Source organism: Gymnoscopelus braueri (assembly GCF_963280865.1).
Source record: "Gymnoscopelus braueri genome assembly, chromosome: 20".
NCBI classification, from domain to species: domain Eukaryota; kingdom Metazoa; phylum Chordata; class Actinopteri; order Myctophiformes; family Myctophidae; genus Gymnoscopelus; species Gymnoscopelus braueri.
This window is the reverse complement of record NC_137622.1, coordinates 32,431,970-32,456,475: the sequence shown is the minus strand read 5'-3', so window position 1 is coordinate 32,456,475 and position 24,506 is coordinate 32,431,970. Positions and strand designations below refer to the sequence as shown.

The window sequence follows — 24,506 nt, the reverse complement described above, 5'->3', positions numbered from 1 at the left end:
GTGCTGAACTCAAGGTTGTGGTTATTTGCATATAGGGAACGCTGCTTCTTGTGCGCCAGTGCTGCTGGTGGGAGCTGGGCTCTCATGCTAATTGTCTGCTCTTTGTGAGTGGACCAGCTGACCCACGCAGGTCTGGCCTCATATTCTGCCATGGACCCTTGCAGCTCAAGTGGACAACTCCGGAGGCTTACGTGTGCCCCTGTGTCAGTAGTTTTTTGTCTCCCTATATGTGCGTGCGTGTGTGTGAGTAAGTGAGAGAGAGCAAGAGAGAGTGTGTCGGAGAGTCGGAGTATATTCAACAGTGCCAGTGTGAGTAATGAACGCCCTTGGTAACCCATGTATGCAAATGAGTGATTTTGTTCTTTCATATGCGCGTTGGAGTTTTCTGTGTGCAGTATGCTATGCGTATCTTCTCCACCCTTTCTGTAGCATGCCTTCTTCTCTTTCCTCTTGAGCCCCCTTTCTTTTCTTTTCTCGCCCTTTCCCCTCTGTTATAAACTGTAAAATCCTGAGTGTTCATTTAACTCTGACCATTACAGGACCGTTTTCACACTCTCAATTAACTCACTCACTCTCTCTCTCTCTCTCTCTCATTCTGTCTGTCTGTCTGTCTCCTTATTTCTCTCCAGGCATTTATGGAGGATGTGAAGTCTCGGGGGCCGTTCATCTACTCTGTTCTGGAGTCAGCCCAAGTCTTTCTGGCACAACACCCCTTCCAGGAGCATGAGGAGACGCTGCCCGATGGAAAAGGTCTGCACCTTGCATCCCCCTACCCTGTGCCAAGTGCAGCTGCTGCCAAAATATCAGGCTCATTTACCGTGACCGTGGCCCGCTCGCATGGCCCAGGAGTTCATTAGGTGGGACCCATGCAGGTGAAATCCTCCATTAGTTGTTATTAGCGGCATTCTGTCCTCTGGTGTCACACTGTGTTGGGGGGGGGGGGGGGGGGATAGCGGTTGGGTCGGGAGCAATTAGCTCGAGTTCAGCAGCTCTGCAGCACCATCTGCTCCGATCAATAATCCACAACGCTGGGCTGTTCCTCCGCCCACTCAAACGCCCTGCGTTGTTTGGCTCTCCACCACTGGTTCCTCCCGTCTGGATAATCTTCTGGTGCCTCCATGAACTTATCTTCTGTACAGTGTTCTCTTGAATGCCCATATCTCTATCTCAATTTTTTTTTCTCCCTCTCACAAGTTCTCCATCTCTGAGATGCGCCCACTCAATTTCTCACAAACTTCCGGCTGAATGTGTTCCGTTCGTGTTCTGTTTCTGCTTCGTTTCTTGCTTGCTCCTTCGGCCTCCTGTGACCTCTCCCTCCAAATGACCACATCTAACGCCCGCCCAACCCTCCATGCAGAAGTGTCCCCTCGGCATCGCATCCTCAACGTCAGCCGGTCAGTGTGGAAACAGGCTAACGTGGCCAGTGACCTGTGGGAGAAGCTGACGGCTCGCTGCGTGGATCGCCACAGGTCAGACTGTGTTCACATTCACTGCACACACACACACACACACACACTTACATACCCCCACACACACACAGGGAGCATAGGTTATAATTAATCGAAAATAGCTGAGGTCATGAGGGAGAGAGAAAGAGGCCAAGGTCAGCTGTGTGTGTGTGTGTGTGTGTGTGTGTGTGTGTGTGTGTGTGTGTGTGTGTGTGTGTGTGTGTGTGTGTGTGTGTGTGTGTGTGTGTGTGTGTGTGTGTGTGTGTGTGTGTGTGTGTGTGTGTGTGTGTGTGTGTGTGTGTGTGTGTGTGTGTGTGTGTGTGTGTGTGTGTGTGTGTGTGTGTGTGCGTGCGTGCGTGCGTGCGTGCGTGCTGCAGCAGCAGGGTCATAGTATTATTTGATTACCAAATGTAATCATTACAGTATAAAGCTACGTAGTACTTTAAAAATAACACTTTAATAAGCTTTTTAAAAATATGTCTTTAAAGCCATTGGAAGTCAAAATCCACAATAGCCTTCTAACTGTAATTTAGGGTTGTACAGTAGGCAGTAGGCACTAAATGTACATAATAGTAAGCATCTAAAAGGTATTTTTAAGTAGTAAATAAGTAAGTAAGAAATTAGTTTAAATCCAAATTCATAGTAATTCAAGGTTTGTAAACGTTTGTAAACATATTTGGTAAATGACAATTCTGCAAATCAATCATAAAAATAATCCACATCAGTTGTGCCACCCAAACAGGTGATGATGAAGCCCTGCAGGGGCGAAACGTTGTTGGTTTGGTTAAAATAATAAAAAAAGACGAGAGAGCAGCTATCGTGTGCGGACATTCCCTTTTTCTCCACCCAAACAGGTGCCACAAAACCTCTCTGCTCTCGCTCAATCTGTCTCTTTGAGTCTGAGCCAACTTGTCCGTTCTCTCTCTCTCTCTCTCTCTCTCTCTCTCTCTGTGTACACTGTTAATCACTTACTGTAAACCCTATACTTTGTTGACTGCGGTCCCACAGGGATCTATACTTGGTCCCCTCCTTTTTTCCCTGTACACAAAATCTCTTCGCTGAAAAGCTCACAACGCATTGCATTGCAAGCTTAATAATGAAGACCTTGTATTTTCGCAGACTGTTCTCCTATCATGACATGCACAGAATAGGGACCCGAGGGTTCATGTGATTCAAAACATGTCAGCTGGTAAAGTCTGTCTTTCATACAATTATTCAGCAATTATTACTTTGGTTCTTCGATTATGTCAGGTTCAAAAATATAAATAAAAAAGTACCACAAAATGTAGTTAAAACCATCCTAGTTTTACAATGAAAACATCCCATTTCTTCTTCGGACGCATGAACAAAGAACAATCCTTGAAAATGTTTGAGAACCACTGGTCTAAACAGCAAAATTAGCTCATTTTCAGTTATGAATGTTTATTCAGTGAGGAACTCTCTTGTTTTAACTATTTATTGCTGCAAATGGAATACATACTGTATATACTTGGCGCTGATGGCTCCACTCTTTTAAGGTGCTTCCTGAATTAGTAAAGCAGCATGCTAAGCTAAATCAGAGAATGCGATGCTGATGCAGAAACCTCCCATGAGTGTACAAGAGTGGGCCCAAAGCAAGACACTGAATTTCAGTTTTAACCTTTGAGTCATGCAACCCTCTGAACTACAATTATGGAGGCTGGGGTGGTGGAGGCAAAGCTTTGCCAGCAGCAACGTGTGGCAGCATTGGTGTAGCACAGATGTGTAGGAGGGAGAAATATTTTGGACAATTATTTATATTTTTCTCCCAATTTAGTATTATGACAATGTCCTGTGTATTCTAGTCCCTTGTCACTGCTACTGCAACCATGTGTCACCTTCGGTGCGCATGACGTCAAGGTACTTTTCACATACACATACACATACATACATACACATACAGTGACGAATTACACCGAGAGGATGTAATGCATACAGAGGTACACGCTATTCCTTGTAGTTCCACACCCCACTGAACAGGCACCCTGACACCCTGATTTCCCTCCCCCGATGATTCAAACCGTAAGGTCGTTTAAGACGGGGAGCGGTTGACGCGGGCGTTCTTGCTCGGATCAGCGGGGATCGCGCCACGGTCATTGTTGTTTTGTCCTCCTGCGTGTAGCGGGGGAAAAAAAGCTGACCCGCGGGCGTGTGCGCAAACGAGCACGAGCACGAGCACGAGCGTGAGAATTTCACGGTACCGCGGCCACTTGTTTCTCCACCGCTCATGCGTGTCCCACGTTAAACACGTTAACCACTCCCCGTCTGAAACAATCGTTAGTCTCCGTGATGGTGGGCAGTAACCCCTGTAAATGGACTACGTGTTGTGAGAATAGGTTGTGATTGGTGCATGTAAATGTGTGGCTGATTAGAAACACTTAGCTGACAGCTGATTACTGATTGAATATTGTGAAGGATTTGGGTGCTTGCAATGGGTCACATATTCAGCCAGTATATAATTGGTGAAGTGTGATGGATTCCATTGTAGAAGTAACCTTCTGGGCCTTGGTCCCCAGGCACATGGAGAGGACGCTGGAGCGCCTGCTGCAGACCCAGGCAGCCATGGAGGAACTGGCTGTGGCGCTGGAGCAGGCCGAGGGGGTCCGGGACGCGTGGGAGCCTGTAGGAGACCTCTTCATTGACTCTCTGCAGGACCACATAGACGCCACCAAGGTACCTGGGACTCTGGGACACACAGTCACACTGCAAAATCCTGAGTGATGATTTAAGTTTTGAGGGTGTAAAAATGGACCAGTAATGGCCTGTTAGGTCAGGCACATTTGCATAAATCCCACATATGAATTGGTAATATCTGACAAGTTGCTTTAATTGTCTCTCTTGAGATCATTTCATTTGCCTTCGTCTACCCCTCCCTCCCTTCCAAAATTGCACGCTGTGACAAACAGAACGCTGTAAACATCAAAGCAACACAAAATAATCTGCTTTCATCACAAAAATAAGCGGCCACAAGTGATAGGTTGAACCCGCCTCAAAGAGAACCGCAGACTGATGAGACCTCCATTTGACTGCGCTTTGAACTGTACGTTTCGCCTTGTTTGGATACGTGTTCGCAGATGGATGGAGAAGCACTGATGTGGCAGCTGGTGATGAAGGAATGATCTGACATTCCCTCGTCATGGAGATATGGCAGGGGTTCGAAGTCCTCAGTTGATTTGATGTCATGGAACAAACAGTGGGTGATTTGTTTAGTCGTCACTGAGTGCCGCACTGTGTCATCGCGTATGGCTGGATGACTGGCTGGCTATAATTGAGCGCCGCTGCTCATTAGAAGTGAGGGCACTTCACGAAAATCATGTCACTGTTTGGACAGATGTCACGACAAGCACATGCTCTGCTTGGTCTCCACGGCTGCCTTGTCAGAGGTTTCATCTGTACTCTATACGGAGACACTATGCACACTTGTGTAAACATGCACAAGCACATACAGTACACACACACATACACATACGCACACACACACACACACACACACACACACACACACACACACACACACACACACACAAAGCTAACACAAACTGATTCAATGTTGTTGAATCAGTGAGGGCAGATCCAGCGGCCACTTTATTGGATGTCTTTTTTATCTTTTCTTATTGGACTCTTTTGACAGCACTCCGATTATGACTCCCTTATCCTGAGGTTTCTTTGCAATGTGTGCTGAAGTGGCTCTACTCTATACCTCTTAACAATGACAAATGAATCAGAGACTTGACCACATACCTCGATGGTGACTTAGACCACTTAACTCATTAAGACCTGAGGCCGATTCTACAAAATGTCTTCTAAATTCTAACAGTTTTCTGAAAAACGTATGTTGCTATATCAGTGGTGCTCAAACTTTTTCATGTCAATGACCCCCAAAATTATATGTTTTTGGCCGCTGACCCCCATCTCAAAATATGTTATTCCAGGGTTCCCCAGAAGCAAAGATTTGAGTTAAAAAAAATTGCTTTAAATAATATACATATTCAAAGATTTGCACAAATTTTCACGATATTTCAGAAATAGAAGATCTACAAGCTCATAGCGCGGAACAAAGTGACTATGACACAGATGCTTTCCTGCATGGTCTTAATGAGTTAAAACATAAATACTGTACTTTGTTGACTGGGTCCCCCAGGGGTCTATCCTTGGCCCTCTATACAAAACCTTCAAAAATAGCCGATCTACAAGCGCACAACACATCACAGTGTGATGCGTTACTAACGTGAGCTTCTACTGCATCATATTCAAACAAAATCCCTGTATTTGATTAGATATCCCAAGTGAAAAAATAATATACTAAATATATTTTTCAGAAGTATACTTAATATACTATTTTTGTACTTTTTATAAATTACATTTAAATTGTCTTATTTTGGAAAGACTTAAGTAGTACTTAGTATATTAAAAGTTGAACTAAATATATGCTAAAACATATCTTTAATATACTTTTATGTACTTTCCCCCCCCAAAAAAATACAATTTAATTACAAATGTACTTATCTGAAGTACAATTGCTGAAGTATACTTTCATTACATTTATAGTGCATTACAAATACATATCAAGTACTAAATAAATATATATAGAGTATATAGCAATTATACTTAAAATATACAATCAATGTATTACAAATGTACTTGGAGTATAAAATAAATGAACGTGAAGTATACTTTTAATAGTTTCAAGTATACTATCAATTTAATAATAAAGTATTTCAACTACAATCCAAATGTGCTAAAATATACTTTCAATGTAATAATAATGTATTTAAACTACAACTCAATTTAACTAAATGTACAGTTAGTTAATTTAGAATATACTATTATTACATTGAAAGTATATTTTAAGCATAATTGCTATGTACTCTATATTTATTTATTTAGTACTTGATATGTATTGGTAATACACTATAAATTGAATGATAGTACACTTTAATGACATCAGCAAAACTGTACTTCAGATACTATAAGTATATTTGTAATTAAATTGTATTTTTTTGGGAGGGGAAAGTACATAAAAGTATATTACAGATATGTTTCAGAATATCTTTAGTTCAACTTTTAATATACTAAGTACAACTTAAGTCTTTCCAAAATAACACAATTTAAATTTGGGATAATAATGCATTTAAACTACAACTCAAATTAACTAAAAGTACACAGTTAGTGAATGTAAAATATACTATTATTACGTCGAAAGTATATTTTAGCACATTATTGTCATAGTTTAACTACATTATTATTACATTAATAATGTACTTGAAACTATTTAAAGTATACTTCAAATTCATTTATTTTATACTCCAATTATATTTGTAATACATTGATAGTATACTTTAAACTTTTAAAATTATACTTCAAATTCATTGTTTTAACACTCCAAGTACATTTGTAATAAATTGATAGTTGCAACTATTAAAAGCATACATCAAATTAATTTATTGTATACTCCAATTATATTTGTAATACATTGATAGTATACTTGAAACTATTAAAATTATACTTCAAATTCATTGTTTTAACACTCCAAATATATTTGTAATAAATTGATAGTATACTTGCAACTATTAAAAGCATACTTCAAATTAATTTATTGTATACTCCAATTATATTTGTAATACATTGATAGTATACTTGAAACTATTAAAAGTATACTTCAAATTCATTGTTTTAACACTCCAAGTATATTTGAAATAAATTGATAGTATACTTGAAACTATTAAAAACATACTTCAAATTCATTTATTTTATACTCCAAATATTTTTGTAATACATTGATAGTATATTTTAAACATAATTTCTATATACTCAGTATATAGTTATTTAGTAATCGATATGTATTGGTATTGCACTATAAATGTAATGATAGTATACTTTAATGACATCAGCAAAACTGTACTTCAGATACTATAAGTATATTTGTAATTAAATTGTATTTTTTGGGGGGCAAAAGTACATAAAAGTATATTAATGATATGTTTTAGCATATCTTTAGTGCAACTTATAGTATATTAAGTACAACTTAAATGTTTCCAAACAACATCATTTAAATTGAATTTTATAAAAAGTACAAATGAGTATATTCAATATACTTCTGAGAAATGAAATTTAATATGTTTTCAAAATAACCTACACGAATGGAAGAGCAATGTAACGTGGAGGCTTGAGGTTTAGTTGTCTATAAGAGCCATGACAACTCTCGGTTGGTGCAACCATCAACAACACACTCATGTCATATGCAAGGATGGGAAAAGGGGAGAGAGACTGACTAAACAAACAGACATTTACACTCATGGTTTTACTAACAAATTACATAAAATACCATAAATCACCAAATAGCACCACAACAAAACACTAAACTCAATGACCCATAGCATAACCCCACTACGCATTCCCATATTCAAATAATAACACAAATAGGAACAATAACACACATTTCCCAGCATGCACTGGGGCGCATGCTGGGAAATGGACTTCCTCTAGCCACCATAAATGTAATGATAGTATACTTTAATGACATCAGCAAAAATGTACTTCGGATACTGTAAGTATTGTAATTAAAGTATATATATATGTATATTTGATTAAATAAAAATGTGCTTTTCAAAAGTGTATTCATATAATGTTTAATTTTTGTTTAACTGTTTAAGTACATTTAATGTTAAATATATTTTAAATGATTATAGTATATGTGCTTTTACAGTATATTTATAGTAGATTATCCTCAATATGCATTTATTTTAAGATATACTATACTATGCTTATTAAAAGTATACTTTTCACAAAAACTATTTAAAATATGTTCAAGTATATATTTTTGTAAGTATGTTAATGTCTATTTTATTGAAGTTTCACTTAAGTACTACTTCCTAAAAGTACACTTTTCTTCAGTGCATTTATAGTATAAGGCTGAAAAAATATACCGAAAAAGCATTATACTTAAAGTTTGCTTTAGTATACTTTTTAAGTATACTATTTTGAATATGTTCCTGGATGCTATTAGTAATATACTTCTTAATATTATACTTGTAATATACTTGTTTTAAAGTGCATTCAATATATATTTCTACAAAGCACATTAAAGACTAACATAAATTAATTTGTAATTTAGCACATTTATTTTTAAGTTTACTAATGTGCTTTGTAGAAATATATATTAAATGCACTTTAAAACAAGTATATTACAAGCATAATGTTAAGAAGTATATTACTAATAGCATCCAGGAGTAATGTACTTCTTAAAATTATACTTGTAATATACTTGTTTTAAAGTGCATTCAAAATATATTTTTTACAAAGCACATTAGTAAACTTTTTTAAAAAATGCTAAATTACAAATTAATTTATGTTAGTATTTAATGTGCTTTGTATAAATATATATTGAATGCACTTTAAAACAAGTATATTACAAGTATAATGTTAAGAAGTATATTACTAATAGCATCCGGGAACATTAACCTACAAATAGTATACTTATACTTATAAAGTATATTAAAGCAAACTTTAAGTATAATGCCTTTTTCAGTATATTTTTTCAGCCTTATGCTATAAATACACTGATGAAAATTGTACTTTTACGAAGTAGTACTTAAGTGAAACTTCAATAAAATAGGCATTAACATACTTACAAAGATATATACTTGAACATATTTTAAATAGTTTTTGTGAAAAGTATACTGTCTTAATAAGCATATTATAGTATATCTTAAAATAAGTGCATATTGAGGATAATTTGCTATGAATATACTTTAAAAGCACTTAAAATATAATCATTTAAAACATATTTAACATTAAATGTACTTAAGTTAAACAACAATTAAACAGTATATGAATAGACTTTTGAAAAGTACATTTTTATTTAATTAAATATATATTTTGTGTTTAGTACACTTTTCACAAATGTCCTAAATTACAAATTAATTTATGTTAACGTTTAATATGCTTCGTAGAAATATGTTTTGAATGCACTTTAAAATAAGTATATTAGAAGTATAATGTTAAAAAGTATATTACTAATAGCATCCGGTAACATATTTATAAATAGAATACTTATAAAGTATACTAAAGCAAACATTAAGTATAATGCTTTTTCAGTATATTTGTCCAGCCTTATACTATAAATGCACTGATGAAAAGCGCACTTTTACGAAGTAGTACTTGAGTGAAAGTTCAATACAATAGGCATTAACATACTTACAAAGATATATACTTGAACATATTTTAAATAGTTTTTGTGAAAAGTATACTGTCTTAATAAGCATATTATAGTATATCTTAAAATAAGTGCATATTGAGGATAATTTGCTATGAATATACTTTAAAAGCACTTAAAATATAATCATTTAAAACATATTTAACATTAAATGTACTTAAGTTAAACAACAATTAAACAGTATATGAATAGACTTTTGAAAAGTACATTTTTATTTAATTAAATATATATTTTGTGTTTAGTACACTTTTCACAAATGTCCTAAATTACAAATTAATTTATGTTAACGTTTAATATGCTTCGTAGAAATATGTTTTGAATGCACTTTAAAATAAGTATATTAGAAGTATAATGTTAAAAAGTATATTACTAATAGCATCCGGGAACATATTTATAAATAGTATACTTATAAAGTATACTAAAGCAAACATTAAGTATAATGCTTTTTCAGTATATTTTTCCAGCCTTATACTATAAATGCACTGATGAAAAGTGTACTTTTACGAAGTAGTACTTGAGTGAAATTTCAATACAATAGGCATTAACATACTTACAAAAATATATACTTGAACATATTTTAAATAGTTTTTGTGAAAAGTATACTTTTAATTAGTATATTATAGTATATCTTAAAATAAGTGCATATTGAGGATAATTAGCTATGAATATACTTTAAAAGCACTTAAAATATAATAATTAAAAATATATTTAACATTAAATGTACTTAAGTTAAACTAAAATTAAACAGTATATGAATAGACTTTTGAAAAGTACATTTTTATTTAATTAAATATATATTTTTGTTTAGTTCACTTTTAACAAATGTGCTAAATGACAAATTAATTCATGTTGACATTTAATGTGCATTGTAGAAATATATTTTTGAATGCACTCTGATTATATTTGCTAAATATATTTTTGCAAAAATGCATTGTTAGTATGCTTTGACAAAAGTTCAAATTGACAATTAACATACTTATTGTGCTAAAAGTATACTTTAGCACAAAAAAAATACATTTTTTTTTCACTTGGGATTATATTGATATTATAGCTATTTTCTCCAGCTCCCTGCGGTGCATGAACCCCCCCACCACTATTGTGTGGGGTGGGTCTATGATGGACCCACCAGGCACAATAGTGGTGGTCCCCAGGTTGCTCTTAGTCAGTGGTCCCTGGGTCAAAATCAGTTGAAAACCCCTGCTCTAGCATCCCTATTCGGGCATCTCATACTAAAAGGCGAACATTAGGCAAAATTGTGGCAAACATTATATTATTGCGAACGCGGAAGGAGGCGCGCCTCCGCCCAAGTGGAGCTTACTATGAAACCGTGCTCGGGTTGTGTGTGTGTTGTCTCTGAGTCTCTGTGTGTGGCTCTGTGTGCACTGCCTGTGTGCAGCCGCGCCCCCATGTGACTCACGCTCTCATTGGCTGCTGACAGATCTCAGAGTGGAGCTTACTATGAAACCAACCCCATCGCCCCCCAAACACGGTGAAATAGCACGGATTGACAAACGGCAATTCCGTGCATAGATGACTTTAACTAGGAACTCCGAAACTCCGTGCATAGGAGAACCATATCCCCCCCCATTAACTTCAATACGAGGCGGAGGCAGTCACGTGACTTTCTCTCTACGCTCTCCCCATCACGGTGAAATAACACGGATTACAAGTCCGTAAATACACAATATTTTCGAGCTGCGTTCGCTTCCCGCGTTTGCGCGTCTTACTTGTACAGTAATACAATACTGTATGGGGTGTGTAATTGATAGAAAATAAGTAATATTTTGGGTGAACTACTCCTTTAATGTGACCTATATCGCGTGTGGAGTTTTCTGCTCTAATCTACATGGGAGGCAGTAGTCAAATAGTTAAAAACGCGCACACACACACACACACACACACACACACACACACACACACACACACACACACACACACACACACACACACACACACACACACTCGCACGCTCACACCTCCGTCATTAGTAATTGCCCTGAGTCAGATGTCATACTGCATACATCCTGCAGCTTTCCAAGCATAAGCTACGGTACAGTACGGTATACTGTATATGGTTCACATCCTCCATGAAAGCAAGTCGATGCATGCCCTTTGACTATCTAAAAACATACAGTAATAATTGGTTAATGACAAACTGTTTCTAAAAGAGGAGTCTGTGTAGATTTGCAAGAAATCAATGCACGTGGACTTATCCGCCTTGTTGATTAGTTTTTCTGTCACCCCTAATCGTTATTCTAATACTCTCTCTTTCCCCCTCCATTCTCCATCTCACTCTACCTCTCCCTCTCTGTCCAACTGTCCTTTTGTCTCCCTGTTTCTCTCTTTTTTCCTGCAGTTGTTTAAGGAGGAACTGACCCAGGTGAAAGAAGGCATGAGGCACATGAACGACCTTGTCCACCAGCTGGCCATCTCGGACGTACACTTGTCCATGGAGAACGCTCGCTCCCTGGAGCATCTCAACAGCAGATGGAAGCTACTTCAGGTACGGTTTATCGCCAAAACCCTCTGACAAGCAGCTAGTTCGCTTTGGCCCGCTCTGGCTTATCTATGGCCCTTCGTCAATGGTTGCACGGAAGGTGGGCGTATAATACGCTGATCCGGCACTGTTTGTGTGCTTTTGAGGCCTTACTTTCATCTTCCATGGCACTTGCATGCTGGGCTTTTGGCTAAATTGTACTGTACCTCCTACACTTTCTCTGCCAAAAAAAAGGTTTGGGGAATGGGTTGCTTGTCACCTGTTAAATTACGCATAATGCAATTTACAGAGCCAACAGCTGGAGCACAAATGTTGTATTGCTTTGCCAATGATGTAGCTTGAACTGCACACATACTCAAATAGTACTCGTCTATTAGACTAGGATTGCAACTATCAATTATGTTCTTAGTGATTATCCTGTAGATTACTTTTTTGATTCATCGAATAATCGAGAGGTGTATTTTTTTTATAACTTAATATCTTTTTATATATATCATTGAATCAACGTGAAAAAGAAAGTAATAATTAATTAACCACTTAAGCCCTATTGTATACTTTGTTCAGCTGTTTTATCTATTTTTGAAAATCAATTAATTTATGAAAATCGATTTTTGGGTAATTAAATAAAATGTATTTAATTGCTCATGCAACAGTTAATCAAAGTAATCGATTTAATCCATTACTTTGATTAACTGTTGCACCCCTAGCTGCATCAACTGCACACAAATGTGTCTCTTATCTTTTATTCTTTATTTAATGTAACTGCAAGGACGCTCGCACAAAATAATTTCACCCACTCCTAATAAGTATACACCTGGCGTAAACTTGTGATGTGACAATAAAGTTGAAGCTGAAGTTCTCCTGAAGCCTTTTGAAGTTCCACCATCAGTCTCTCGGGGCATCTTACCGTCATCAATATTGTGTCCTCGACTCACAGCCTTACATTCCAGGGTTCAATTCATGTGTGGTCACTGTGCATTTATGTGCTCCTTATGCTTGTGAAGGAGGCCGTGTGCGACGACACACGAAGGAAGAGACCATAGGGAGGGAACAGAAGCATGGATGGATCTGTATAAGCTGCCTCTATGTTAATGCACAATCACGGCAGCAACAAACGGAAAGCTTGTCTGCTGAAGCTGGAACTTATCGGATTGTTCAGCACGGCTGTTTAGAGCTTGATAGTGTCGGCTAATAATCCAAAAACAAATAGTAGGGAACCCCCCCCTACCACCGTCGCCGCCTCCACCACAACCCTGTCTGCTCGATTCAGGCTTCTTTTGCTCTTGTTCCCAGTCCCTCGCTCTTACTTAGTTCGGTTTAAATTCAGCAAGCTGTGCTAACCTGGCATCACTAAATCATTCAGTGCCAAAGAACAAGAACAATGAAGCACCTCTCTTTGCTTTGCTTTTCTCTCTCTCTCTCTCTCTCTCTCTCTCTCTCTCTCTCTCTCTCTCTCTCTCTCTCTCTCTCTCTCTCTCTCTCTCTCCCTATGTCCTATTTCCCTTAATTAACATGATAAATGCTAAATCCCCATCTTTCCCGGTGCTGTCCGCACCCGGTTGATTTTGACTGCTCCGATGCCAATAACATGCATTTGCCAAGGTTGATCGCCCAATATTGTGCAATCTCGGGTAATTTAGAGTCATTAGTCTTCCTTATAGCAGCCCCAAATTGTCTGTACAGCCAAATAGATTGTACAACACTGCACAGTTAGCACTAACATTTTCACGCCATATTGAAAATGTTACATAGCTTGAATCATAGCTGCTCTATATACAGTAGTATGGGTCGCAGATGCCATTGTTTGATGATTATTCTATGGGCTAGAGAGCGATGTTCTGTGTACATTTGTGAGTGGTGATGTTTTTATTTCATGGAATATAGCAGCTTACATTGTACTCGCTCTAAATGACTGCACTTCCCTTTTCTTATTTATCCCCCTCCTCTCTCTCTCCTTCTCTGGCTCACCCCAAGCAAATTACCTCCCATTGTTTGTGGTGGCGTTTCGACATCCAATTGACAACGATTCATGTAGCAAATCCAATACCTTGCAAATGAAGCAGGATTAGGAGGCTAAAATCCCATTTGGGGAGCACCAGAACTGATGAGGAGCGTTGTTCAGACGGCCACGGCAAACTTCACTTTGTTAACGCAATTTTACGTGCTTATCGACACGTGTAGCGGGCTGGCTTACTCCCCCCCCCCCCTCCCTTCCTCCCTCCCTCCCTCCCTCCCTCCCTTACAACCACATCCACATTCACCTCCCCATCCACATCCCAATCCCCACTCCCGTCAGCTGTTTTCTTCTGCTCTGACACTCGCGGTGCAACGAGAGACCGCTGTCCTCATTTCAACAGAGACAGACAGATGTGTTTGCGCTATCTTTGTCTCCCCACCCTCTGCTCATCAAAGGCCTTTGGAAGAAGAGCCTCCATTTATTATTCTGCAGTTAACAAATGGGGGAAGAAGCATACGGTGTCCCCGTGTGTGTGTGCGTGTGTGTGTGAGCGTGCGAGTGCGTGCGAGCGAGCGTGTGTGTGCAATTGTGTGCGTTTGGCAGGGGTTTGTGACAGGAAAGAGAGAAGGGAACAGAGTGAAGCCTTTTAATTTTAAACCGTGTATGTGTGCTTGTGCATGCGTTTGTGTGTGTGTGTGCCTGTGTGTGTGTGTGTGTGTGTGTGTGTCCGTGTGCATCCGTGTGTGTCTCTCTGCAGGGTTCCATAGATGAGCGGCTCAAGCAGCTACAGGACGCTCACAGAGACTTTGGCCCTGGATCGCAGCACTTCCTTTCCAGTAAGAGAGTCCGCTTCTTCTTCTGTTTGCAGTCACCACCTCATGCCGTTGCAATGAATGAAAAAGGACATTCAATCAGAAACACTCTCGTCTTAGTAGATAAAGAACCATTTATTGCCACAAATGGAATACAGTTAAGCTTGGCGTTAAAGCTCCGCTCTTGGGAGAATATTCACTGAATTTTGTCGAAGCAGCCTGCTAAGCATAATATTCAGAGAATGCTTAAGCAAATCCCCATAGGGATACAATGTCAACAATAGCAGTACATTGACATATTAGTTAGAATTAGCAGATATACATGATACACAAGTATTTGAGCCTATATGCAAGACTCTAAACAAGCAGATATACATGATAAACACAAGTATTTGAGCCTAAGCCAGACTCTAATCAAAAGGTGGAGGCTGGGGTGGAGGAGGAGCTAGCAAAATGCATTGGTTCAGCAACCAAGAAAGACCTAGAGAATAGAAGCCGTATTTAAAGGATCCTCTTTGCTCATGCGTGAGCTGTGATTGGATAATGAGTGTGTGACGTAATGACCACTGAGCTGTGAATAGGAAACAGAATGCTGATGTTCACATCAGCTGACTGACCGCTGGTTACAGCTTTGGCGTGCACGACTTCCGTGTCCTGCATGAACTAACGCTATGCTTCATTTAGTTGTCTAAAAGTTTTTAGGGGGTTAAGGGGGGGGGTATGTCTCTGCGGGTGTCTGCGATGGTAACAGCCGACTCCCCGGGTGATGCCGGCTGCAGCCCGAAACCACCACTCTCATCTGAGCAGGACTGACTTCAATTGAGAATTGTCTCTTTTTCTGCAGCCTACCTGCTGCTCTTCAAAGAGTGATTCATTAGCTTTAAATAGGAGCGATGGAGGCGTGTGTCTGTTAGAGTCCATGGTGTATCACCGTGTGGCAGGTAGGGAAATAGGGGGAAGTCTTCTGCTGTCCTCCTCTAACCCCACCCCGTGCTGCTGCTGTCATGCTGGCTCAGCATCAGCAATGTCACACAGCTCTACACTGGCAGTTCAGTGTTTGAGAGAGCCTCTATGTCTATGTGTATGTATGCACGCACGCACGTGCGTGCTTGTATGCGTGTGTGTGTGTGTGTGTGTGTGTGTGTGTGTGTGTGTGTGTGTGTATGTGTGTATGCGCTATATGTGTGGTTGTAGTTAAATTACAATGCAGCAGTTGCATTGCGTTTTTGTATTAACATTTTTAATTACGATTAATCACATGATTTTGTGTAGTTATTCGCAATTAATCACATTTCGTTTTACTAGCTCAAAGCACTGTATTGTAGTGTAGCCATATGAATGGAAAATATAAGCAGAATCCAAAAGTATTATTAATTATACATTTTCATTTATCCAATACATTATTGGCACAACATTTTTTTTTAATTTTAGGTAGAGATTTTTTTCATTCTCTAATACCTCTCTTGTGTACATACAGAGACACATCCTTTAGTTCTCTCTCTCTCTCTCTCTCTCTCTCTCTCTCTCTCTCTCTCTCTCTCTCTCTCTCTCTCTCTCTCTCTGTTGCTCTCTCTCTCTCTCTCTCTCTCTCTCTCTCTCTCTCTCTCTCTCTCTCTCTCTCTCTCTCTCTCTCTCTCTCTCTCTCTCTCTCTCGATTAATCACATGATTTTTTTGTAGTTATTCGCAATTAATCACATTTTGTTTTACTAGCTCAAGCACTGTATTGTAGTGTAGCCATATGAATGGAAAATATAATCCAAAAGTATTATTAATTACACATTTTCATTTATCCAATACATTATAGGCACAAGTAATTTTTTCATTCTCCTTTACCTCTCTTGTGTACACATCTAGTTCTCTCTCTCTCTCTGTCGCTCTCTCTTCGCTCTCCCTCTCCCTCTCTCTCACACACACACACACACACACACACACACACACACACACACACACACACACACACACACACACACCCACACACACACACACACAGTTATCTCTCTCTTACACAGATAGATAGATAGACAGACAGACAGACAGCTAGATGTATCAACTGTCCATTTCTTGGCTCATCAGGTTTTAAGATGTAATTTTCTGACAAGGCAGCTGACACAGGGAGGCACACAGTCACAAACATTCAGAAAACATCTCAACCTCTTTGAATATGGTTGTTCCAGGCGTGATGTTGAGCTGTTTTCAGAGTGACAAAAACTTTAGTCGTCCAATTATCACCCAACGTCGTTTCGCAGGTGCAGCACCTCACAACATGGCGCCCCCCATCCATTGAGTTCAATGGACAAGTGGCACCATCTTGTGAGGTTTGCCGATATTACTTTCAATGGTGTGATGTCACGTTCTCTCAGCTGCATAAACGTAGCCAATAACAAGAATTACAGTGTTATATTTGAGACGGAAAACGATTTGAACATAAAGCAGTAAACTATGGAAAAAATGCACAACTTCGTCTTGCATGAGGGTATTCATTATTATACAATTACGCAGTTTGTGTCCATGGCGTGTGTAATAATTTCTCAACAAAATGTTGCATCGTCAGTTTAATAGAACACCTTCTTTAGAATAATGAGCACTCAAAAGAGTCTGTGCAAATCTTCCATGATGTTGACTGGTTCATTTGGCCAAAATTCAATTCAGTATGGTGATAATAATAATTATGCCTATGTCGTGAGTGCGCCCCTGTCTGTTAGAGGCAACTTTGGGCTTTTGAGGAGATCTTGTACAGTCTCCTCATAATGATTTTCAGTTCAAGTGGTAACGTTACGTTTTACGAGTTGGGAGTACATTATTATCTTCCTGGTTTCTCCTGGACAACTATTGTCTGATGCTCCGTCTTCAACAGCGTGTGCATTATTGATTTGTGGTAGGAGTAGAACAACAAGGTGTTGCAACTTGCACAGCTTGCATGTTTTCTTTTCTTTTTTGTGACAGTTCCACACAGAAATTCCCACAGTACTACTATGAACATGTGTGTGGCTCTGTGCACGAAAGAGAGAGCAAGGAGAGAGAGAGACACGCACGCACGCACGCACGCACGCACGCACGCACGCACGCACGCACGCACGCACGCACGCACGCACGCACGCAGTGACAGTACATAGCCACCCTCAGCCTCAGAGGTGATAGGTGTTAGGTAAGGTGACTTATTTATATAGCACCTTTGCTTTGTAGAATGCTTTATTGAATAAAAACAAAAATACAGTATAAAACAAAATAATCCAAGGTTAACTGAAACTACCAGAAGGATGAGAGAGTCAAATCAATAAAAACTGAAGAAAGTATAAATCGATCCAGGCAAGAACAATAAGTGATCTTTTAAAAGGCAGTAAAACAATAAATACAGTAAAACAATCTAACAGAATGTAACAACAGTAGTCGTAGTAAACAGTGCTTTTAAAACGAGAACTTAACAGTAAATGCTGAAATTAACTTTTCTATCTTAATCTCCTTGGGAACACAGTAAAATCCATAGTGTTAATTGAACACCAATATTGTACAAGTAGAGCCAAATGGACTGTATGGATTTTACTGTGTAGATTGTTCTAAAGTCTATGGGCTGTGACCGCAAAGACCGGTCACCTTTTGGTCTTCAGCCTAGACTTTGGAGCAAACCAATAGTGGTGACTAGTATGACATATCAGAGAGGTAAAAGGCCATTATCAGCATAGCAGCAGGTGAGATGTACGTCTTTAAACAGGTGCAGGTTGGAAAAAACAAACAAACATCAATGTCAGACCACCCAGGGTCCTGAAATGTCTTTTCTTTTTGCTCCGAATAAAAGCGGCACCATGTGAGAACGTGTGTGGATACAAAATGTAGCAATACAACAATGAGCACAGGATATGCTTTCTGGCGTGTGCGTGTGCGTGTGTGTGTGTGTGTGTGTGTGTGTTGTACACCCAGCCTCTTTATATTCTGTCCCCTTTCATGCCAAACCCCCCGTGGTTCAGATTAGATGCCCCAGCCTCCATGCTCGTTCCACTAGGTCCACCTCCCCACCAACTCTATTAACTCCTGCCAGATAGCCCGAAACTCTCAGGGAACACGACACAATAGGCTCAGCCATTGTGTATTGTTGAACCGGCGCGCCTCTGTTATGATGCTCTGGAATAACACCCATTGCCTGGACACGGACAACCCCATCAGTGACATTATGGCAGAGTGACATTTCATGCTGCTCATGCCTCTATTCATTCATTGTGGTGGAAAGTAACTAAGTACATGTACTCAAGTACTGTACTTAAGTACAATTTTCAGTATTTACAATTTTCAATACTTTTACTTCTACTCCAATACATCTCAGAGGCAAATATTGTACTTTTACTCCATTACAATCATATGAAAACTTTAGTTACTAGTTATTTTGGAGATTTTGATTATTATTACAAAACATACATTAACCTATATATATTTGTTTACATTTTGAACTTTACTTCAACTTTACTTTTGGTACTTTAAGTATTTTTTGATGCCGATACTTTTGTACTTTTACTCAAGTACATTTTGAATACGGGACTTCTAGTTGTAACAGAGTATATCTACATTGCAGTATTGATACTTTTCCTTAAGTAAAACATGTGAGTACTTCTTCCATCACTGCTGCACACATGCCTCTATTCACTCATTGATTTCTTCCTTCCTCTGTGACTGCACAGGTTCTGTGCAGATACCATGGGAGCGTGCCATCTCCCCAAACAAAGTGCCCTACTACATCAAGTAAGTTAATCTGGTAGAATGGGAATACTGTGTGTGTGCGGGCATGTCTGTGGGTGAGTGTGCATGTTTCCCCTGATGCAGTTTCTTGGCAGGCTGGAAAGGCTTCTCGAACAGCCTTTTGACTGTGTGAAAATATAACTCACTGGAACCAATAGGTATGAAATTCTCTCAGGTTGATGGATGAAGCCTGGCTCATGCGGGTGGTGGAATGAACTGGTGGTAGTCGGAAACACGCGTTTTAGTGAGTTAAAACATACGTTTTGTCAGGAAAACTCCAGTTTGAAGTCTTGTTTGAAAACACTCCTCCTTTGATTTGAAACCTTACTATTGAATTAACTTGAATCGCATCTGTGATAATACCAGATGAGCTGTATTGACTGACAGTAAGTCCCCTTTTCTCCAAACCACTTATCTATTTACCACCACTTCATCAATACCATTTACTCCTTTGACTGTTCTGCTATTTCTATCCTCAAGCTACAGTACTGTACTGTATGTGAATGAGTGCGATGAATGTGAGTGTGCATGCATCTGTGTACAGTATGTGTGCTTGTATGCATGTGTTTGTACAGTTTACCCCTCTGCATTAATGTACCCCTCTGCACTATGTATTAATTTCTTAATGACCAGCAATAGAAGTTGATGGCCCTATAGTTCCCCTGCTTTCTGCCAGGTTTTATTTTATTTTACTGTGACTACTGTAGACCCACTCAGGCTTGATTTATACTTGGTTGCGCATTAATGTCGCACACCAAAAATAACAGATCTACAAGCTTGTAGATCTGTTATTTTTGGTGTGCGACACTGGTGCGCAACAAGTATAAATAAGGTGAAGAAGAGGAATACCACCGTGCCTCAGCCAGAACAAGACAGGTCCGTTTCGATGTTGTAGTAGACATCGACACGTCAGTCACCTTTGCTAGCACCTTAAAATAAAAAAGGCTTAAATGTCCGAGCTGCTCCAGTGTCCTCTCCTTCTTCGCTGAAGTATAAATACGGTGTCAGGCTGGGGATAAGATCTGACAGGGGAGATCCAGTGGCCATCAGTCAAGGAGCACTGTACTGGCCATCTGGCATACTGGGACAAATCCCGATTGGCCGCCACATTGGTAGGCCAGTGGACTGTCAAAAAAAAATCCATGTGTCTTTACGGACCCTGTCTGTGTGCCTGCCTGACAAAATTAAGCAGGGCTCACATTACAGGAGTATTGGGCCAATTAAGATTCAGATTCACTTAAATTTGTGCATTCACCATAGGCACCGCAGCTGTGAAACAACGGACCCATTGTTTTGAGCATCACAAGCCCCGCAAAATAATTGGTTGATGATTGGAAATGAAAGGCTCACTCCAATAACATTTGGAAAGTCAAGGGCGACATATTTTGTCATCATTTGTTACTTTTCATGAAGTGCTATATTCTTTTTTTTGAAAGACAATATAAGATCGAGTGTCATTGATAAACATTATAATTTTTTGGATAGGTTAGTGTTGCAATAAATACATAATATATAATTACATTACCCCCCCACAAACTGTAACTGACTGTCTTTATATACTGTACATATGTAATTAACCCTCACCGACCACAGCATCCCCCTGGGGGGTAGACTTCCTGGTTTGGGGCCTTAGTCATTTATTTATTCTGTGCTTCTCTTTTATTTATGGGATATACATTTTTCATTATCGGCGGGGCCAAAGGCATGGTGGAACGGTGAGCATGTGTATGGGCATGGGTGCATGTGGACTCGCTTAATGAAGTGCTCACGTCGTGCCTTTTGGTAAGGCCTCTTAATGCCCCCTCCAGCGTGTCTCCAGCAGGGCGGCGCTGTTAAACACACCATAGCACTGCAATGCTGGAACCTTGATGACTGAATTGTGCTCCTCAGTGAGGCTCAGAGATCTCTTGTAAACAGTGTTACCTCTCCTCTCCTGTCCTCTCCTCAACTCACCTCTCTCCTCTCCCATCTCATTCTTTCTCTACCCCCCTCGCTGCCCTTTGATCTCACTCATCATGCTCTCTGCAACGCCCGCCCTTCCCCACTGACTCTTCTCCTCGTTTGCACTCTGTTTGGCCTTTATCTTTCATGCCCTGTGAAATTGTCCCCCCTGTTCTGTGTCACATTGCCAACTCCATTTCCATTATGTGGTTCTCTCCCTGCCTCTCCCTCCCCCTCTCTACCCCCACAGCCATCAGGCCCAGACGACGTGCTGGGACCATCCAAAGATGACAGAGTTGTACCAGGCGCTGGGTGAGTAGAGGAGACAATTAAAGCCCCTCTCTGCAACACACTTGTTTACTGGAGATCCCCCACCCCCCCATTGGGCCCTGGCCTCACCAGGGGCCACTGTTCTCCCTCATACGAGCTCATTAAAGCCCCTGTATTTCAGACATCTCGGGGGACTAGGACACCACTGTCATTAACCTGGGGGCCCAATTTGTCAGGCGCCACAATTGCTTTTCGTCCTAGCCTTTAATTAATTGTGATTAAACGCTTGTCTCTTTGTTAATCGGCTCTGACACGGTGAGCTGGCCGAGGGGATCGTGCGTACACACTTTCATGCACGCACGCACGCACGCACACACACAAACACACACACAAACACACACATGCACGTGCTCACACACACACACACACACACACACACACACACACACACACACACACACACACACACACACACACACACACAAAGTCTCAGGGACACCGTGTGTCTGCAAATACACATCCACGTGGCGTGCACACAGGCACACAGGGGTGCATGCACTGGACAGCATGTGTGCATAAACGCAGATAATATCAGCAACGCAATGCCCTCCGTACACTTCATCATGACCCTGCTAATGACTCCTGAGATGCTGTGATAAACTGCACGAGGGGGGGGACGGTATAAAGGTAGTGGAGGAAAACAAACAGGGTGGGCCGCCTCTGCCATGGGAGGGAGCGTGTTTGTTTCTTGTCTCCTCATCATTTCCTCTAATCTATTTCCATCTCCCTCTCTCTCTCTCTCTCTCCCTCCCCCCCCCCCCACCCATTAGCCGATCTGAACAACATCAAGTTCTCAGCGTACCGGACGGCCATGAAGCTCCGGCGAGTGCAGAAGGCACTGAGATGTACGTGTCCATCCACAGTGTTCGCAAGCTAGCCCCGCTCAACATTGCAACCATTAGGGGATGTGATTATGCCATCTCCACTGCTGCATTCTGTGGGTGCTTGTGTGATGCTGGCTGTGTGTGTGTGAGCTGCAAGGACCAGATATGGAATCTTGTTATTTCTACAATCCCCCGAGCCCTGTTTTTCTGTCCCTTTTTTTTTTAATGCTGTTGCATGGTAAAGCTTTACTCGTCTCTCCGCCTTTTTGTAGACGTATTAAACGGAAAGCCTCCTGCTCTCCACTCCTTAACACGGATACCGTGCCGTTTCCAAGATCAAGCGATCAAAGCTATCGATCGGCTCAAGAGGAGCTGCTGCACCGACATCTGAAGCATAGGATTTCTCTCGCACATTTCCATTAGTGGCCGTATCGTCATCATGCTTGCTAATTAGAGCTATTATTTGGCCCATTCGACTTACTAGAGTGGAGGTAATTAGGCTGTGCTGCATGGATGAGGCATAAACGTGTACCCCCCTCAGGGACACAGTTGTTGTTCCCCGGCCCAGACGCGCTGTACCCTCTCCTCTTACCTTTTCCTCCATCACTCCCTTTATTTATCCACCAGACTTCCTCCTTACCTCAATTATTTGCTCTTATCTTGCTCTTACCTCTTCCATTTCCCCACCTCGCCTACATTGCCACCCTCACTCCTTGGCTTTCACCATATCCTGCTGTGTCCCACTCTGACCCCAGATCAGCCCCGCGGGCAGTGGCCTGATCCGGCCCTGTCCTCTGTCACGCTCCATCTCACCCCCTCCCATCCCTCTTCTCTGCCTCTCCTCTTACCTTCACCCCCCCCCCCCCCCCTCCCTTTCGCCTCTTCTTGCTGCAGTAGTCTGTGAAGGGTGATTTATACTTAGTTGCGCTTGTAGATCTGCTATTTCCGGTGTGCGACATGGCAACCAAGTACAGCTCAGGCTTAAAGGCAAGGGAAGCCCGCATGGCTGACAAAGTCTTCCCCCTCTCCCATTCTCTTTATCTCGCTCTCGTATGCTCTCTTATCTCATTCTCTTCCGGGCTACTGCTCCATATCGTTAAGGGAATTAATTACCGGGCTGCCATAATAACTACAGCTAGCTACCAGCTCCCTCAAAAGGTTTCTCTTGGCTCAATTTGTGAGTGACACAAATTGCCATTTGAGTGAGCACCTGCCTTTTGGTGGCGTCTTTCTTCTGACGTGGAGAACACTCGAGTCGCCTCCCTTCTCTCGCTGCATCATTAACACACGGTCCAATTACACCTGACATCAGAGGACACCCTTTTAGCTCTGGTCCTTGGAAATGGCCTCTGAATTAGTTTAGAAGACAAAAATCAAATCTATGTCGGCGCTCCCAGCAGAGCTTAAGTGGATGAAGAGGTTAGAAGTTCTGTCGCTCGCTCGACAGTCTCATTTGTTAGCTGCAGATAGAGTGTGTGCGTGTGCGTGCGTGCGTGCGTGCGTGCGTGTATAGGGATGTTCTTGTGAGTTTGTCATTTTGCGTGCCCGTGTATGATTCTATGAATTTCCTTTTCCATATAATCTCATGTCTCCCTTTTGAATAACCCTCATCCACCCATACAAACATTTACATGCATACACACCTGCCTAATTGGACTCTCATTGTCAGTTTTGGAACTATGAATAATTGTTTATTTGTATATTCCCCCACATATATATACATAGCAATCTTACTAGT

At 40.5% G+C, this 24,506-nt stretch overlaps 1 protein-coding gene across 2 annotated transcripts in view; it reads left to right on the top strand.

The window, feature by feature from the left end:
- drp2 (dystrophin related protein 2) overlaps positions 1-24,506 on the top strand; it is a 180,886-nt gene that overhangs the window by 102,939 nt on the left and 53,441 nt on the right. For both annotated transcript variants that reach the window (XM_080415251.1, XM_080415250.1), the window contains 8 exons: positions 630-750; positions 1,358-1,469; positions 3,983-4,139; positions 12,038-12,184; positions 14,893-14,971; positions 19,616-19,676; positions 21,865-21,926; positions 22,715-22,789. In XM_080415251.1, the coding sequence (XP_080271377.1) occupies positions 630-750; positions 1,358-1,469; positions 3,983-4,139; positions 12,038-12,184; positions 14,893-14,971; positions 19,616-19,676; positions 21,865-21,926; positions 22,715-22,789 (814 nt within the window). The remainder of the gene's footprint in view (positions 1-629; positions 751-1,357; positions 1,470-3,982; positions 4,140-12,037; positions 12,185-14,892; positions 14,972-19,615; positions 19,677-21,864; positions 21,927-22,714; positions 22,790-24,506) is intronic.